The sequence below is a fragment of the Bufo bufo genome, chromosome 6, assembly GCF_905171765.1.
Source record: "Bufo bufo chromosome 6, aBufBuf1.1, whole genome shotgun sequence".
NCBI classification, from domain to species: Eukaryota; Metazoa; Chordata; class Amphibia; order Anura; family Bufonidae; genus Bufo; species Bufo bufo.
In genome coordinates this window covers 358,329,235-358,347,896 of record NC_053394.1, presented here as the reverse complement: position 1 = coordinate 358,347,896, position 18,662 = coordinate 358,329,235, and the positions used below count along the sequence as shown (strand labels likewise).

The 18,662-nt window shown below is 43.3% G+C and overlaps 1 protein-coding gene across 2 annotated transcripts in view; it reads right to left on the bottom strand.

The window, feature by feature from the left end:
• Positions 1-6,520: 6,520 nt before the first annotated feature.
• Positions 6,521-18,662, bottom strand: part of LOC121005959 (proton channel OTOP2-like) — a 69,753-nt gene continuing 57,611 nt past the window's right edge. Inside the window, exons 4-6 of one of the 2 annotated variants that reach the window (XM_040438817.1) lie at positions 16,548-16,696; positions 9,812-10,658; positions 6,521-6,869 (exon numbers count right to left, since the gene is read on the bottom strand). In XM_040438817.1, coding sequence (XP_040294751.1) covers positions 6,818-6,869; positions 9,812-10,658; positions 16,548-16,696 — 1,048 coding nt within the window. In that variant the 3' untranslated portion in view covers positions 6,521-6,817. The remainder of the gene's footprint in view (positions 6,870-9,811; positions 10,659-16,547; positions 16,697-18,662) is intronic. The other variant, XM_040438816.1, reaches the window with a different exon arrangement.

Below are 18,662 nucleotides of genomic sequence, written 5' to 3'. Positions count from 1 at the left end.
GTCCCCATCAGAAAAGCAATATTCCCATAAAAAAAAAAATATTCCCATCAAAAAAACAATATTCCCATCAGAAAAACAATATTCCCATCATGGGGACACCCACTGATGGGGACGCTGCTGTTGGGGACATTGCTGTGCTGATGGGGACACCACTGATGGGGACACCATTGATGGGGACACCCGTGTCCCTATCAGCGTTGTCCCCATCAGCACAGCAATGTCCCCATCAGAACAGCAATGTCAGCATCAGCACAGCAATGTCCCCATTAATGATGTCCCCATCAGAACAGCAATGTCCCCATCAGCGGAGTCCCCATTAGCAGCTGATGGGGACACCACTGATGGGGACACTGCCTTTGGGGACGCGGTTGATGGGGACACCCGTGTCCCTATCAGTGGTGTCCCCATCAGAACAGCAATGTCCCCATCAGAATGGGGACGCTGATGGGGACATTGCTGTACTGATGGGGACACCATTGATGGGGACACCTTTGTCCCCATCAGCAGTGTGCCAATCAGCGGTGTCCTCAGCAATGTCCCCATCAGCACAGCAATGTTCACATCAGCAGTTTCCACATTAGCAGCGTCCCCATCATTGCTGATGGGGACGCCGCTGTGCTGATGTGGAAACCGATGATGGGTCACCGCTGATGGGGATACCCATGTCCCCATCAGCGGTGTCCCCAGCAATGTCCCATCAGAACAGCAATGTCCCCATCAGCAGTGTCCACCGCCACATCCCCATCAGCACAGCAATGTCCCTGTCAGCGGTGTCCCCAGCAGCATGTGTCCCCATCACCGCTGATGGGGACACCTCTGATGGGGACATTGCTGTGCTGATGGGGACATCGATTATGGGGTTACCGCTGATGGGGACATTGCTATCCTGATGGGGACACCATTGATGTGGACACCCATGTCCCCATCAGCAGTGTGCCAAACAGCGGTGTCCCCAGCAATGTCCCCATCAGAACAGAATTGTCCCCATCAGCAGTGTGCCCATCATCGCTGATGGGGACACCTCTGATGGGGACATTGCTGTGCTGATGGGGACACCATTGATGGGGACACCCGTGTCCTCATCAACGGTGTCCCCATCAGAACAGCAATGTCCCCATCAGCACAGCAAAGTCCCCATCAGCAGTGTCCCCAGCAGCACAGCAATATCCCCATCAGTATGTGTCCTCAGCAGCTTGTGTCCCCATCAGCGCAGCACAGCAATGTCAGCGTTCCCCATTGTGTCCCCATCAGCGTTGTGCAACACTTGCCTCCGCTGTAGCCGGCTTCTGCTCCTCTTCTTTTTTTTTTCTTCTTGGACTCCTGAGTCCCGACTCCCGCCCGCTGCTACACACGTGGATTTGTTATTTCAAACAGCGGGCGGGAAGAGGGGAGGTGCCGCACCTGTGACGTCACTGGTTGCCGGGACATCGGCGGTCCCAGCAGCCAATCAAAAAGCACAGCGTGACAGCATGGGCGGTTGTGCGGCTTTCGTTCCTGCAACCTGTCAGCTGCGGGCGGGCGCGGAATCGAACACACAACACAAGCGTGACAGCATGGGCGGTTGTGCGGATTTGGTTCCTGCAACCTGCCAGCTGCGGGCGGGCCGGATCGAACGCACAAGCGGGCCGGATGTGGCCCGCGGGCCGGGGTTTGGAGACCCCTGCTCTAAATCATTAGGGGCGAGGGCCTACTGCTGATCTGACCATTTAAAACATTAGGGGTAAGCGTCTGCTGCCGAGATGACCATCTAAAATATTAGGGGTGAGGGTCTGCTACTGAGCTGACCCTCTAAAACAGGGGTGGCCAACCTTACAGACACAAAGAGCCCAAAAAAAAAACATATGACTACCAGGAGCCACAAGCTATACATTTACACACAAGTCACCGTATTTTTCGCCCTACAAGATGCACCTAGGTTTTAGCAAAGAAAAATAAGAGAAATTTTTTTTTTTCATCTGATAAAATATTTTTTTCTTATTTATCATTAGCAGAGAAAAAAAAGAAATTTATTTTTCATCAGACCTCAGATAAGACTCCTAAATCAGATCCCCAGTCCTCATCTGACCTAAAATAAGATCCCCAAACCTCATCAGACCTTCAAATCAGACCCCCAAAATAAGACCCCCAATGCTCGGATCAGACAACACAAATCAGACTCCCAGTGTGAGACCCTCAGTGCTCAGATCCCCCCCCCCCCCATGCTCAGAGCCCCCCCTCCCCCAAGCTCAGATCTATCCCCCATGCTAAGATCTCCTCCTTCTCAGATCTGACCCCCTATGCTCAGACCTGACCAACCCATGCTCAAACAAGACTCCCCCCCCATGCTCAGATCTCCCCCCCATGCTTGGATCTGACCTCCCATGCTCAGATCAGGATCCCCACCCCATGCTCAGATCAGAACCTCCCATGCTTAGATCAGAACCCTATGCTCAGTTCTATAATTTAAAAAAAATCTCTTCCCTCTCCTGATCAGGCACTGGGCTCCTGCTCGGGCACCTGCTACTCTGCAGGTCTTACACGTTCTCCACTGTGACCTGATGAGCACAACGTCTGGACATAGTGCGTGTCTCCACGTACTACGTTCTCACACTCCGTACATCAGGACATAGTGTAGAGTGAGCTGGAGCCGCAAAGTAGCAACAGTGCCCGATCAGGTAAAGAGATCTGAGCATGGGGTGGAGAGTGAGCCGGCCTGACTGCTTCCCAGCTCCACAGCTAGAGCCGCACTTGACGAAGCAAAGAGCCGCATGTGGCTCAAGAGCCACGGGTTGGCCACCCCTGCTCTAAAACATTAGGGGCAAGTGCCTGCTGCTGATCTGACCATCTAAAACATTTGGGCGAGGGCCTGCTGCTGATCTAACCATCTAAAACAATATGGGCGAGGGCCTGCTGGTGACCCTCTAAAACAGGCATGCTCAACTTGTGGCTCTCCAGCTGTTGCAAAACTACAACTCCCAGCATGCCCTAACAGCCTACAGCTATCAGCCTACAGCAGAGCATTGTGGGAGTTGTAGTTGTACAAGAGCTGGAGGGCCGCAGGTTGAGCATGTCTGCTCTAAAACATTGGTGGTGAGGGTCTGCTGCTGAGCTGACCCTCTAAAACATTAGGAGCGAGGGCAGCTAATAAGCATGTTGATATAATGGAGGAGGAGGATGAGAAAAGGTAGATTGAACCATATACCCTTTTTTGTGGTGGAAGGGGTGCATGGGAATACAGTGTATTCAATAGACCATAAAAGCCACATTTAAAGTGCCTTTATGTTCAGCCGCTTTCCTCTGGTGGAGTAGAGAAGTCAGGGGCAATCCAGGCCTTGTTCATTTTGATAAGAGTCAACCTGTCAGCATTTTCAGTTGACAGGCGGATGCGTTTATCAGTTATTATGCCCCCAGCACCACTAAATACCCGCTCTGACAAAACGATGGCGGCAGGGCAGGCCAGCACCTCCAAGGCATAGAGCGCCAGTTCGTGCCACGTGTCCAGCTTGGACACCCAATAGTTGTAAGGCACAGAGGGATTACTGAGGATGCTGACACGGTCTGCTACGTAATCCTTCACCATCTTCCCAAACTTTTCCCTCCTTGTGACACTAGGCTGCTCATCAGGGTGAGGGTGCTGGCGGGGTGTCATGAAACTGTCCCAGGCCTTGGAGAGTGTTGCCCTGCCTCTGTTGGAACTGCTGTGTTTTCCCCTCATCTCCCCTCCTCGGTTGTCGAAGGAACTACGGACTCTGCCGCCAGCTGGAAATTTTTGGAGCAATTTTTCCACAAGGAACTTCTAGTATTGCACCATTTTGCTCGTCCTCTCCACCACAGGAATGAGAGATGAGAAGTTCTCTTTGTAGCGGGGGTTGAGAAGGGTGAACAACCAGTAATCGGTGTTGGCCAAAATGCGTATAACGCGAGGGTCACGGGAAAGGCAGCGCATAACATAAATTCAGACATGTGTGCCAGAGTCCCAACAAGACTTTGCTGTCCTCATCAGGAGGATGACTCTCAATCTCCTCATCCTCTTCCTCCTCTTCAGCCCATCCACGGGGAACAGATGGAATAAACCTGCTACGGGTACTACCCTCTGTAGCAGAGGCAACCGTCTCCTGCTCCTCCTCCTCATCATTATCCAATTTGCGCTGAGAAGACGAACGGAGGGTGGTCTGGCTATCACCCTGTGTACTGTTTTCCCCCACTTCCACCTCGTCCTCATGCAAAGCGTCTGCCTTCATTGTGAGCAGTGAGCGTTTCAGTAGACACAGAAGTGGGATGAATTTGCTGATAATAGCAGCATCGCCGCTCACCATCTGTGTTGATTCCTCAAAGTTTCTTATAAACTCACAGAGGTCAGACATCCATGCCCACTCGTCGCTTGTGAAGAGTGGAAGCTGACTGGAAAGGCAACGACCATGTTACAGCTGGTATTCCACTACTGCCCTCTGCTGCTCACAAAGCCTGGCCAACATGTGAAACGTGGAGTTCCAGCGCGTGCTCACGTCGCACAACAGTCGGTGAGCTGGTAATTGCAAGCGCTGCTGCAGTGTTGCCAAACCGGTGGCAGCTGTAGATGACTTTCAAAAATGGGCACACACGCGGCGCACCTTCACCAGTAGCTCAGGCAAATTGGGGTAGGTTTTGAGAAACCGCTCAACCACTAAGTTGAACATGTGGGCTAGGCATGGTGTGTGAGTGAGCTTGCTGAGCTCCAAAGCCGCCACCAAGTTACGGACAGCTCAGTCTGGTCCCTTGTACCCTGCCACAGCTCTGCGGCGGTGTGCTGTTTGTCACCTAAACATGTTAGTTTAAGCACCGCCTGTTGCCACTTCCCCATTGCAGTGCTACACTGCTTCCAGCTACTGACTGATGGCTGACTGGTGCTGCAAGATGAGAATTCAGAGGTGGAAGTGGAGGAGGAGAAGGAAAGGGGGGGGTTGCAGCCACTAATGTAGATGGTAGCGGAAATCCTGATGGAAGTAGGGCCCGCAATCCTTGGCCACCCACAGCCTGCGTTTGTATTAAGCATAAACAATATTCATTGGTGGCGCAGTGGCCACAGCCCCTCCCCTCCTCCTCCCTGCTATCAGCCCACTGGTGGCAGCAGCAGCAGCAGTACAGGGGGGAGGGACTGCCTCCTTCTCCCCTGTGTTGTTGAGAACATGGCACGCGTTGAGAGCAGAGCATGCCATGTCAGTTTGTGAAAGCGGCAGTCTTGTCGCCATTTAGCAATTCTAGGTCGCATTTGCGACCATTTTGGTCGCCATCTGGAGCCCTGCCCATTATAGAAATCCCCATTCTTGTCCGCAAAACGGACAAGAATAGGAAAGGACACATAATTGTTGCGGGGCCACGGAACAGAGCAACAGATGCGGACAGTACACAGAATGCTGTCCGCATCTTCTGCGGACCCACTGAAATGAATGGTTCCATATACGAACCGTATGCGGAACGCAGAAAATGGGCTGTATACGGAACGCAAAATACGTTCATGTGAGCGAGCCCTTAATAAAATAAAAAAATACTGGGAAACTGGGTGGGGCAGAGTTTTGCTATAGGGGCCCATGAAATCTGTGTATGCTCCTCTGTCCACCCTATGCCATCCATTTTTTTGGTCTTCTTTCTTTACTACACAATCTTTGTTGAGAAACACATGGGGTTTTCTCTACAATGTATATAGGCTATCCCCACTCATATTTTACCTTTTTTTTATTTTTCCACATAAATCAATTTACTGCCTGTCAGTGGTATATCAATAATAACAACCAAGTTTTAGATTTTTATCTTGTGTTTTTTATTAATACATTTTTTTACAGTTTTTTAGGTAAAAACAGCAGCTCCAGATGTTACATGGAAGTCTATGGGAATTAAATGCAGCACATGCAGGTTAGTGGTGTTTTTTTTTTTTACACTTTTTTTTGGGTGTATGGTGATTTTTCCCCCATGCTTTGGTATTTTTCCCCTATAGACATCCATTGTTTAGTTTTTTTTGCCCTGCTTCAAAACAAAAGTGGAACTTTTCAATGTTTTTTGTATTTTTTTTTCTGCTGCTCTATAGAGGAAGCGACATTTTGCAATGACAAGTATTATTAAAAACATGTATGCTCAAGAATATTATATGGCTAAAAATGCTTAATGACCACCTAAAAACATTTTAAAAAAAATTCTGCCCACGTTTACTGCGCTGGCGAAATATGACATTCAACAAATTCATGTAACAGTCCATTATGAAGCAGAAAGTTCAGAAAAATCCCATTATGTTGTGTCTGTAAGCTGTAGTTCATAAATGGCAGTTGTTTTATACGGGTTAGCACACATGCTTTATGAGACATGTTATCTAAACTAAATGCAACTAAATGCGTTAAGCAATGTAAGCAATGACTTTTGTTTCAAGTTAACGCAATGAGTTAAGAAATTTGAGTTGAGTTTGAGCTATAGCTACTAGAGATGGGTCGTTGATCCAGGGAGATATTCTGATTGCCTGATTGGAGTCGGGAAGGAATTTTTTTCCCCTTAAGTTGGGAAAATTGGATTCTACCTCACAGGGTTTTTTCGCCTTCCTCTGGATCAACTTGCAGGATAACAGGCAGAACTGGATGGACAGATGTCTTTTTTCGTACTTATAAACTATGTTACTATGTTAAATATCTGCCTGTAGGTGGTTATGATGACACCACAGAAGCATCATTGGTGCGGAGAGGAGACGAAATGCACCTCTAGGCCATGCTGTACAGTTCCAACAAGCAAGCAGCTGCATGCGTACGGTAGAAGATCCCAAAAGGAAGACAAACGTTGGTAATTATGGCCCAGAGTGAGAAACCATAAAAATTAACCTCTAAACCGTTGTCAAATCGGATCCGAGCTCCAAAGGCTGGCATAATCCAGAACTGTGAGAAGACAAGAAACAAGACTCAGTAAAGGCACAGCACAAGGACAGTAACTGCATTAAACTATCAGATGTAAAATAAGATATGATCATTAAAAAAGAATGGTTGAAATAAAGGCTGCAACTAGATTGGAAATATTTTTGTAGGAAACCAAACCTATGCCATAAATTTCCAATAGGTGCCATAAGTGTAGAAATCTTCTTTACTTTAGACCTAGAGGATGTCCTGTTGTTACTGTCCTGAGTATAACAGATCATGGGAGAGATCTCTGTATTGACCTTAATATATTTACACATAATTATTAGACCAGCTGTTCTCAAATTCAAGTCTGCACTCACCTTTTCTAAACAGGACAACTTCACTTTTCTGATATCATCTTTCTCCCGTAAACCCTAACAACTGTTTAATATCTTTAACTCTCTACTCCTTCCCCCATGCCCCTCCAATAACCCTCAAGTCAGCTGAAAACTTTGCCATATATTTTAGAGACAAAATCAATCTGTGAAATCTTTAAACACCCCGACTACACCCCTACACAGCCACCCAATGCTCTTCCCATATAACCCAGTTTACCATTGTCACAGAAGAAAAGCTTTCCACCTGTGCCCTTAACTCATTCCCATCCCACCTCATCCCTAATTTCAACACTATAGTTATCCCTGTCTCAACCCACTTCTTTAACCTATTGTTAACCACTGGCATCTTCTCTTCTTCTTTTAAACATGCAACCGTCACATCCATACTCAAGAAGCCTTCCTTGGGCCCATCCTCTTTATCCAGCTATCGTCCCACTTCACTGCTCCCATTTGCATCCAAACTCCTGAACAACATATCCATCTCGAATTGTCCTCTCACCTTTCATCCCACTCACTTTTTGATTCGATGCAATCCGGATTCAGACCCAATCACTGCACTGAAACTGCCCTAACCAAGGTCACCAACGATCTGCCAAAGCTAAACGTCACTACTCTGTGCTCCTCCTTCTTGACCTTTCTGCTGCCTTTGACACTGTTGACCTCTCTTCCCTTGGCATCAAAGACCTAGCCCTCTCCTGGATCTCCTCGTACCTCACCAAGAGAACCTTCATACACTACCTCCTCATCACGCCCCCTCTCTGTTGGTGTCCCTCAAGGCTCTGTCCTGGGTCACCTACTTTTCTCCATTTATACATTCGCCCCGGGTCAGCTCATAGAGTCGCATGTCTTCCAATACCACCTCTATGCTGTCGACACTCAAATCTACCTCTCTGGCACCGATGTTACTTTGCTGCTAACTAGAATCCCAGCATGTGTGTCAGCTATATTCTTCTCCTCCCGCTTTCTAAAGCTTAACTCAGACCCCCTACCTAACCTATCCATTACAGTTAATAGCAGAACACTTTCTCCAGTCTCGCAGGTCCCCTGCCTGGGGATAACATTTGATTCTGCCCTGTGCTTTAAGCCACACATCCAAACCCTCACCTCCACCTGCCGTTTTCAATGTAAAAACATCTCTTGTATTCGCGCCTTCCTCACCTCTGAGTCAACTAAAATACTATGCTCTCGTCATCTCCAGCCTGGACTACTACAACATTCTCCTGTGTGGCCTCCTATCCAGCACTCTTGCTCCCCTCCAATCTATTCTCAACTCCCAGTGAATTCAGTTTAAAATACTTACAACTACATATAAAGCTGTGCACAACCTGTCCCCTCATATTTCTGACCTGCTTTCACGATACATCCCCACACGTAATCTCAGCTCCTCACAGGACCTCCTCCTCAGTTCTCCTCGACTACAAGATTTCTCACGTGCCTCTCCCCTACTCTGGAAATCACTACCCCAACACATCAGACTCTCCCCCAACATCCAAACCTTCAAGAGTAACCTGTAAACCCACCTTTTCAGGAAAGCCTATCATCTGCAATGAGCATGCTGCCGCCACACAGCTACATGAGCAGCCTATGCCATTACCTACTATGTTCTCCCCTTTCCTTATAGATTGTAAGCTCTTGCGGGCAGGGTCCTCTACCCCTCTGAACAAGTCTGTTGATACTTTCTTGTTTATTATATTTTTAGATTTGTATAACCCCATCTGGATGTACAGCGCCATGGAATTAATGGTGCTTTCAAACAAATAATAATAATAATTACCTCTCAGACATCTTTTTTTCCCTTTTACTAAATAACTAATTTTAATAATCTTTTTAGATCCTGTAGTCTACCCATACAATTTATTCCTTCAGTTGCCCGCCTTTTAACCCATTCAAGTTCTTCTATGTCTCTCTTGTGCATTCTTGCCAAAAATTGTACACACTGGGGAAGATTTGCTAATCCTATAGATGGCTGTCTAGACCTGCAGCAGATTTGTCACAGGGGCTCAGGCTGAATGATAAATTTGATGCATGACTATAGAACTTACTGGTTGGGTAATGAGAGTATTTTATGACAGAATTGTGGTGCCAATTTGGTGCAAAATATCACATCTTAGGCCACTTCTCTTGCCCACTAAACCACACCCCTTGATCCCTTGTGGTACCTCACTAATAATGGTAAACCCTCAAATACCCACCTCTGTGGTACCCCACTAGTAATGGTGACCCCACCAACACTGACCCATGTGCTACCACACTGGTAAGGGTGACCCAATCTGAGTATGCACCGTTAATAAACCTCCTCTGTTTTCTATCATTAGCCAGTTATTTACCCAAAAACATTATATATTTTCGCCCAGTCCAAGCATCCTCATTTTATGTACCATGTTTTCTGGGATACAGTATGAAATGCTTTGCGGAAAAAATCTAGATGTATGACATCCAATAATTGACATTGGTCCAGTCCATAGTTACCAACTGTCCAGAATTTGCTGCACCTGATTTTTAGAGACAGTCCCCGCAAATTTGCACTGTCCCCAGTCAAAAAATTGGTGGGGCTAACAAAAACTCCATCCATAATATAACCTATAACTTACTATTATGTTAGTGAGGAAAAGAAACAAGTAAATGTCTTTCATGGTTTTTCTTTTCTTGAGGTGAGTTTTGATTTGAGCTGTCAAGGTTTCTCTTCTTGTCATTTTCTGGTTTGAATTTGTGGGGGCACCAGTAAGAGATTGTCGTTTTTCCATATCTATCTGCTTTATGGTTTCATGTGGTTCTGTATGCCTAGAGGGCCTGAATAATACATTGGGTGGAAGACGATGGAGCCCTTCAATGATAAAAAAGTTTTGAATAGAGTGCTGAAAGATCATCAAGAACGAATAACTAAGGGTTAGTCCACTCAAAACGCTGAAGGGTTGTGTAGACACCATGGCTATAATAGAATAATAGGAGATAGAGTATTGGCCTAATGTTGCCAGAAGTAGTAGAGCCATATCCAGAGTACGACTTGGGTTCTTCTCATTGTCCATGCTTCTTTTATCTATTTGGAAGATAATAAGGCCCACTATATTGGCCAGGCACATAAGAATGAGGCTGACCACGTGAAAAATGTAGAAGGTAGTCAGTGAGAACCATTCAGCATGATTTGTATCCCTACTCATTTCATACAGGATGAACATCGCTAGACCAATTATCAAAATGACCAATCCAGATACAAGTCCCAGGAGGGGTATATGTTTACAGATTCCTGGTCCTATTCCATGGTAGTGGGATGCACTTTCATCAATTTGACGTCCTACGTTCTTCCACATGATGTAAAGCATAGCTGCAGCGAACAGATTATACTCAATGTTGAAGGGATACAAATAGCTAATCGTAGTGGTGATGATTTTGCACAAAGATCTGCAGGCACATGTGTTCAAGTTCTCATATTCTTCTGTAAAGGCAAACAAATGTGTTAGATTGTCTGACAGAGGCATATAGTCTACTACTATTGCATAAGGAAGAAAAATGTACATTTATTGTCTGTCACTTTGAAAATAGTGAATAAATTATAGTGAGCACTCAATATCTGTTGCTATACATCAGGTCTAATATGTTACAACTCATTTATTAAATCATAAAATTATGCATACAATAAAATAGAAATGGACAGTATATAAAATATAAGGTATCGCGGTCTATTATAAATGTATAATATCACAGTATTATTATATAATAATATCAGCTATATATCACTAAAAGCAATTAAAAATTAACATGTATCCTTATGGACGCTGAAGGACAGCTACTGAGGAAGAGGTCAGAGACCTTGAAACGCGTATAGCGGATGGGACCCTTATAGTGGACAAGACACCTTAACATACCGGAGCTGATCAGCACGCGCAGTTACGGGCATAACCGCACAGACGGTGATCGAGATTATCCCCGACTCACCATAGGAGCCTTGAATCAACTAACAGGCAAAGACTTCCCCGGCGCCCTGATTACGTGAAGTGCCGGCAAAAGCGCAGGACGCCAGCTACACGTGGGACGCACAGCAGCTATTTGGGAGCAGGTTTCTTAAAGTACCGTAACGACACCGCGGACACTGAGCATCGGGAGATATCCCATATTATCATAAGGAAACCGGGTGAGTGCACTGACCTGTATATAAGTGCCCGCCACCACGGGCACTTATATACAAGCCGGACTTCAAATAAGTGAGTACTACTGAATATACACTCACGGAGATACCGCACAAGACATTGAACTATCCTCCTCATTAACGCGATATACAATTGAGACTTTGTAACGTTAGGAACATAGTTTCAGCGTCCATAAGGATACATGTTAATTTTTAATTGCTTTTAGTGATATATAACTGATATTATTATATAATAATACTGTGATATTATACATATATAATAGACCGCGATACCTTATATTTTATATACTGTCCATTTCTATTTTATTGTATGCATAATTTTATGATTTAATAAATGAGTTGTAACATATTAGACCTGATGTATAGCAACAGATATTGAGTGCTCACTATAATTTATTCCTTATTCCTTATTGTCAATTCCTTGTGTGGTTAGGGTGAACCACATCTTAGTTAGAGCACCTACCCTGGTAATCAGAAGGGTGAGCCACTATATACCTACACTACTTTGAAAATAGTGTCTGAGCTGTAGACACCATGTTATAGAGCAGGAGGAGCTGAGTAGATTGATATATAGTTTTGTGGGAAAAGATTTAGTGTATTCCTGCTTATTCTGGGCTTCAAAATCAAGGAGGCAGGCCTATCAGTGATTGACAGCCTTCTCCCTAACACTGTGCAGCCAATCACTGATAATGTCTGTGCAGCCTTGTTAATGTCACAGCCCAGAACAAGCAGGAATTTTAAATGAATGAAATACTGAATCTTTACTCACAAAACTATATATCATTCTGCTCAGCTCCTCCTGCTCTATAAAATGATGCTGGCATAACACATGGTGACAGGTTGCCTTTAACCAGTTAGCAATAAAGCTTTATTTTTGCACTTTAAAGAGAGTCAGTCACAAGAGACCTCCTTATCCAACTAGACACATAGCAGTAGTCCACCCTATTAAAGGGCTGTTTTTCTTTTGTTTATCTGCGGCTTTATTTTTGCGTTATGATACATTTTTCTACTATGCAAATTAGACGTTTGGTGCAATAAGGGATTATTTATGGTCTCGTCGGACCCAATTACAATTCCAAAAAATATAAGTGAAATTGTGAATTTACTTGGATATCTGTATTGATTACTAATAAAATGCGGACTAATTGTTATCTAAGAGAAGATACAAGCGGCACTTCTGCTTTCAGCGGTGCGGTGCGCGCGTCCCGGGAGGAAGATCCACAAATAATGGTATAGTAAGGACCAGCACTCGCTTCAGTAATAATTTCAAATAGATTTAATGGTCACATACAAATGACATTTGTATGTGACCATTAAATCTATTTGAAATTATTACTGAAGCGAGTGCTGGTCCTTACTATACCATAATTGTTATCTAAGTCACAATTATCTATTCACAAACACAATGTAATTAAATTAATACATGTATAAATACAAGAAACAGAACTGGATCGCACATCCTCAATACTATGCTTTTATCTAACTGCTTCTCAGCATAATAGAAATCGCTTCTCAACGTATACCTACCCTTATGCTGCATGCTAGACATGAGGCATTAGTATACAATTTCCAAGAGGCAACCTTGTCGCGGTGAGTGGGCCTATGCTTTTTGATCAAATTGTATACTAATGCCTTATGTCTAGCATGCAGCATAGGGGTAGGTATACCATAAATTACGCTGAGAAGCCATTTCTATTATGCTGAGAAGCAGTTGGATAAAAGCATAGTATGGAGGATGTGCGATCCAGTTCTGTTTCTTGTATTTATACATGTATTGTAAAGTCTATGCTCTTTTCCCTTCTGGTATCAGCACTCCTCCCCATTCGGCCCAGGTGCTTTTAATTAACGGGAGTCTGCATAAGGTTATATATTCCTACCTCTCAGTTGGAGTTCCTGAGAGTATGTGATAGGGTGAGTTCCACACCTGTTCACATGGTGAGAGTATGTGATGGGGTTGGTTCTACACCTGTTCACATGGTGCAGTACTGCACGGTGTCCATTGTTGCTTTGGTGCCGTCCTGGTGGGTCGGTGGGGCCCAGTGCCATGGTGGCTTTGTCATACACGGGGGGCGCTGTTTGACTGCTGGGTCCCGCTGCCTGCTGGGGTGGGGCTGCGGCGTCGGCGGTCGCCGTGCAGTGCTGCACCAAATCTAGAATAGGATCCCATTCAAAAAGGCAACCTTGTCGCGGTGAGTGTGCCTATGCTTTTTGATCAAATTGTATACTAATGGGTATATAGGGGTAGGTATATGATAAATTACACTGAGAAGCAGTTGGATAAAAGCATAGTATTGAGGATGTGCGATCCAGTTCTGTTTCTTGTATTTATACATGTAATTAAATTAATACAAAAACAGTCATAAGATTCATGTCTTTTATTGAGCACATAGGATAAACATCCACCAAGCAGGGAGAAAAAAGTAAATGGACCCTTGAATTTAATAACCTGTAGATCCCTCTTCAGCAGCATAAGAATCAGAGATACACAATGTTGAGGTGGAATGCTAGACTATTCCTCCTGGCAATTGTTTTTCAGTTGCACAACATTTCTGAAATGCTTTGCTTGCACATCCCTCTTTAGGTCATGCCACAGAATCTCAGGTTAAGATCAGGACTATGACTTGGTCATTCTAAAATACAAATCTACCTTTTCGAACATCCTTTAGCTGATTTACTTGTGTGCTTTGGCTCGTTGTCTTATTGCATAACGCAATGTCTCTTTAGGTCATAGATTACTGCCCTGACATTCTCCTGTAAAATGAAGTAGAATTTACTGTTCCCTCGATGATCACATGATATCCATGCCCTGAGGTAGCAAAGCAGTCCCAAACCATGATGTTTCCTCCATCATGCTTCACAGTTGAGATGCAGTGTTCTTTTTCCTCTAAACATAAAACATTTCCCCAGAAGCATTGTGGAACATCTTGGTGGTCTCTGGCAAACCTCAGTGGCTTCCTTTGTGGTGTCCTTCCAAGAACACCACTCTTGTGGTTTTTTAATAGTGGACATATAAATGTGTTCCACAGACTTCTGTAAGTCTTTTGCTGTTACCTTTGGGTTCTTTCCCACCTCTTTCTTAACGCCTTAAGAACCGGGCCAGTTTTTCTTTCTGTGTTTTTTTTTTTTAATCCCTGCTTTCCAAGTTTTACAACATTTTAATTATTCAGCTCACACAGCCATATAAGAACGTATTTTTCGTGAGACAAGTTGTACATTAAAATGGCACCCTTTAATTAACCATAGATACCTTGTATTGGAAAACAGAAAGACTTTTTTTGTGATGTGAAATTGAAAAAACCCACAATAGTTTTTTGGGTTTTGTTATAACAGCGTTCACTATGTGCTAAAAATGACGTTACAACCTTATTCTGTCGGCAATGCCAAATCTCTGCAGTTTTCTTATGCTTTACTACTTTTAAAAAAAAATAAAAACCTTTGAAAAGGAAATAGCATCTCATTACTCTGACGCTTTTTAATATTTAGGGTAGATATGACGTTTTTATAAAATTTTTGAGAGGAGAAGGTGAACATATCGCGCATTTTTGATTTCTTTTTGCTATGGCAGTCACTGTGCAAGAAAAATATTTTTAGTTGTTAAGTTTACATTTTTGGATGTAGCAATAACTATTGTGTTAATTTTTCACTGTTTACTTACTTTTTATACGTAACATTGGGAATGGGGTAATTACCGTATATTTTCAATATTTTTGTAATTTTCTTTTTTTATAAAAAAAAAAGTTTTTAAATATGCTAACCTCTCATTGCTTGTGCCATAGACTGCAATACACTACTGTTGCACTCCATGGAATTTTTACAGGCTGCCTGTCAAGCCATACTTCAGGCGTTTCCTACAGTGTCTCTGTATATAATGTCATTTTATAATACTGTTGAGGGGGCCGTGTGAATAAAATCTTTTAGTCCTCCTCCTGGGTGGGCCCCTTCTGAGTTCAGGCCCCAAAGCAGCTGCTTCCCTTATAGCTACGCCCCTGTCTATAACATATATTCTGAACATTTGTTGCTTCAAGGCATGGTCCAAATTCACACTAACCAATCTTTCTTGAGAAGAACAGGTTTGTCAGTAACCAGGCTTTGTGTGCCTTTGTTTAATGGATAAAGCAGCCATAAAACTTCCAAACTAATCTCCTTAATTAAAACACAAATTAGCTCTTGCAGGAATCATTATCACAGAGGGTCTCTTACTTTTTCTCTCTGCGCTGTGGATGTTTACTCAATGTACTCAGTAAAAGACATGAATGGTAAAATTGTATGTTATTAGTTTAGTTAGTTGGATGGTGTTTGTCTATAATTGTGACTTAGTTAACAACTAAATCACATTTTATAAGTAATCAATGCAGAAATTCAAGTAGTGCCAGAGGGTTCTCTTACTTTTTTTTTGTATCTGTCACATTTAGACTCTGTTCACGTGTACTGGAGTTTTTCGACGGTCGAATTTTCCACAGATTTCCTCCATATACATTGCAAACCTCTAAAAATTAGCTCTCTTCCCAAAGTAAAGAAACTGTGCATCTGCATCTGAAGCCACCAGTTGGAAGGTAGCTATCCTATATGTCAATGCTTTATTTTTCCTTTTGTAAGGAGAGCTAATTTGCTTATCTCTTTAGTGGAGGAGCATTGCATGACTTATAAAGCTCCTACTAGGTGCTTTCCATGAATAATAGTACCCCCAGATCTCCAACAAGTCAGTTCACCCTGCTCTGCATTGTTGAGGAGCAAACACCTGAAAACAGCTTTCTACAGATGAGGTACTGGCTTGGCTCTGATCCTAAATTATACCTTAAGGCCTGTTTTAAAAGGTCAAATATTGACTCATAGGATAGCTAGCTTCCAACTGGTGGCACCACAGGCACAGCTTTCTTTTCTTTTACTTTTTGAAAGAGAGCTCATTCATTTGTATAAATTTTTTCCATAAAAGCACTGCATGGCCTATAAGACTTAGGCGCTCTCCTCAAGAACTGGTAACCTCCAGATCCACTAAAAAGGGTAAAATACATTCTGCAACAGAATGAGTATATTGTGGATATGAAATGCACTAAGTGCTCTGATTTCCATGTATTCACATGCTTATACATGTCACGTAAATACCATTGTAATGGAAATCTGCGTTAAAAATCGACTGCAATTCTACCTTGTGTGAACATGGTCTAAAGAACTGTGTACCTTCTTTTTCACTGATGATGTCAGCGGTGTTTTCAGACTCATTTCCCTGTAGATGCTTTAGTAGTTCATTAGTGTGATGTTTGGCCTCTTCAGCTACTGCAATGATCCATGAGATCAGATTAACTGTCAACAAGACCATCAGAAAGCACCTGTAGTAAGGAAAGCATGAATAACTACATGAATCCATAGGTTACAAAAATATTCAAATTAACAGAAATATGTAAGTAGGGTCATTTACATATTGAACAGTTTCACAAAAGTATTGATAACCGGAAATTCCCCTAAAAAAAACCCCATAAGATTAAAGGGTTTGGCCACTTTCTGGTTACTGTTGACCAATGTGTTTGTAAGATGACTTTATGGCACCTACTAATATTGGCTTTGTTAAAATTCTGCACCATTTTCTACATTTCATAAGGTATGCCCCCTTGTTTACAAAGTCTTTTGTGCTGTCCACACAGAGGTCCTGTGCATAAGATGGCCGCTGATGGAGGGTCATGTGACCGGGCAAATCAACTCCATGTGATGTCTCCTCCAGTTAACTGCACCTGCCACCTGTAGTGTACTTGTTCTGTTGGGAGTTTAGTGCCGACACAGTGTGTTTGACTGCAGGTGACATCACATGGAGGTGATTTACCTAGTCACATGACCCTCCATCGGCAGCCATCTTATGGACAGGAGCTCTGTGTGGACAGCACAAAAGGCTTTGTAAACAAGGGAGTATGCCTTCTAAAATATAGAAAATTGTGCAGAATCTCAACAAAGGCTATATTAGTAGGTGCCATATAGTCATCTCACAAACATATTGGTCAGCAGCAACCAGAAAGTGGCCAACCAATTTAAATATTTTATTCCTTCCCATTCTCCCGTCCTACCAATAAAAATGTCCCTGGAGGAGAGCCATGAGATTTTTTTGTAAGGTCAACATAGAATAGTCCAATACTGGTTAGATAATCATACATAAATTCCTGCAAAAAAGCTAGGAATAAAACTTAACTTTTAATCGCCGAAATTAAATATTGAATCACTTCAAATTCCTCTAAAAAATAACCGACATAAATCATAGTGGACCAAAATATAACACAAAATCCAAAAATTCAAAGAGGGGAGAGCGGGGTTATTGTACACTAGGGAGAAATGTCCCTGACAAGTCCATAGCTAGTACCTCAACCAACGGGAACACCCTGATGGTGGGTGGCCTGTGGGCCTGTACCTGCTCTGCCTCACCCTCTCATTGCTCTAAATACTTCCAACGCATTTCCCCAATTACTGGTTCATCAGGGGAATAATATGGGGCAACATTTCCTCAACCAAGTGATAATCAAAAAGTGGTCCAGAAAAAAACCGTATGATTGTTAACTGATAATTAATCCACATTGAGAGAAGAGAAAAATATACCTGATCATTAGCACATAAATATCCGATGCATTAGATTATCAGCACACACAACAATCGATACACATTATCAAAACTTAATTGATAACTGAGTGTAACAAAGACATATGCGGGGTTGTTAATCACCAAATTAATGGCCACGAAGGTAATTATAGATAGTCCAACAATTCACAAACAGGGGGCAATACAATCCTTCAGCCTGGTAAACAATTGTCAATGTATGTACATACAGTCACCCAGTGCGAAATCAATCATGTAGATGTTAATCCACGGGCAGTTAGAGCTGATACATAAAGCAACCAGATAGTGGTCACAAAGATATAAGCTCAATACCTATGCTTAATTGACAGATAGAACAAACTTCCGGCCGGGGAAGCGCTAATATTTATGCGCCACCAAATAACCGGAGGTATGGTCAAAAAGCCACAATAAGTTGAGTCCGATACATTATGTTCATGAAAAGAACAATGGTGGTCACAAGGACCTCTCACATATAAAGTAGATGTTAGACTGCCATGGTGAGTACATCAGGGTCCACCTCCAATGAAAATCTGTATAGCGCCACCTGCTGTTTGCTCTTTTTGTAATTTCTCTGTCCTGCTCACTGATATGGAAACACATGCTCAGTTCCACCCATTAACTGCCACTAGCTGCAGCAGACAGGACACCCCCCTGAGAAAAAACACACTCCCTAAGCTGACAGCTTAAAATAAATCTAGC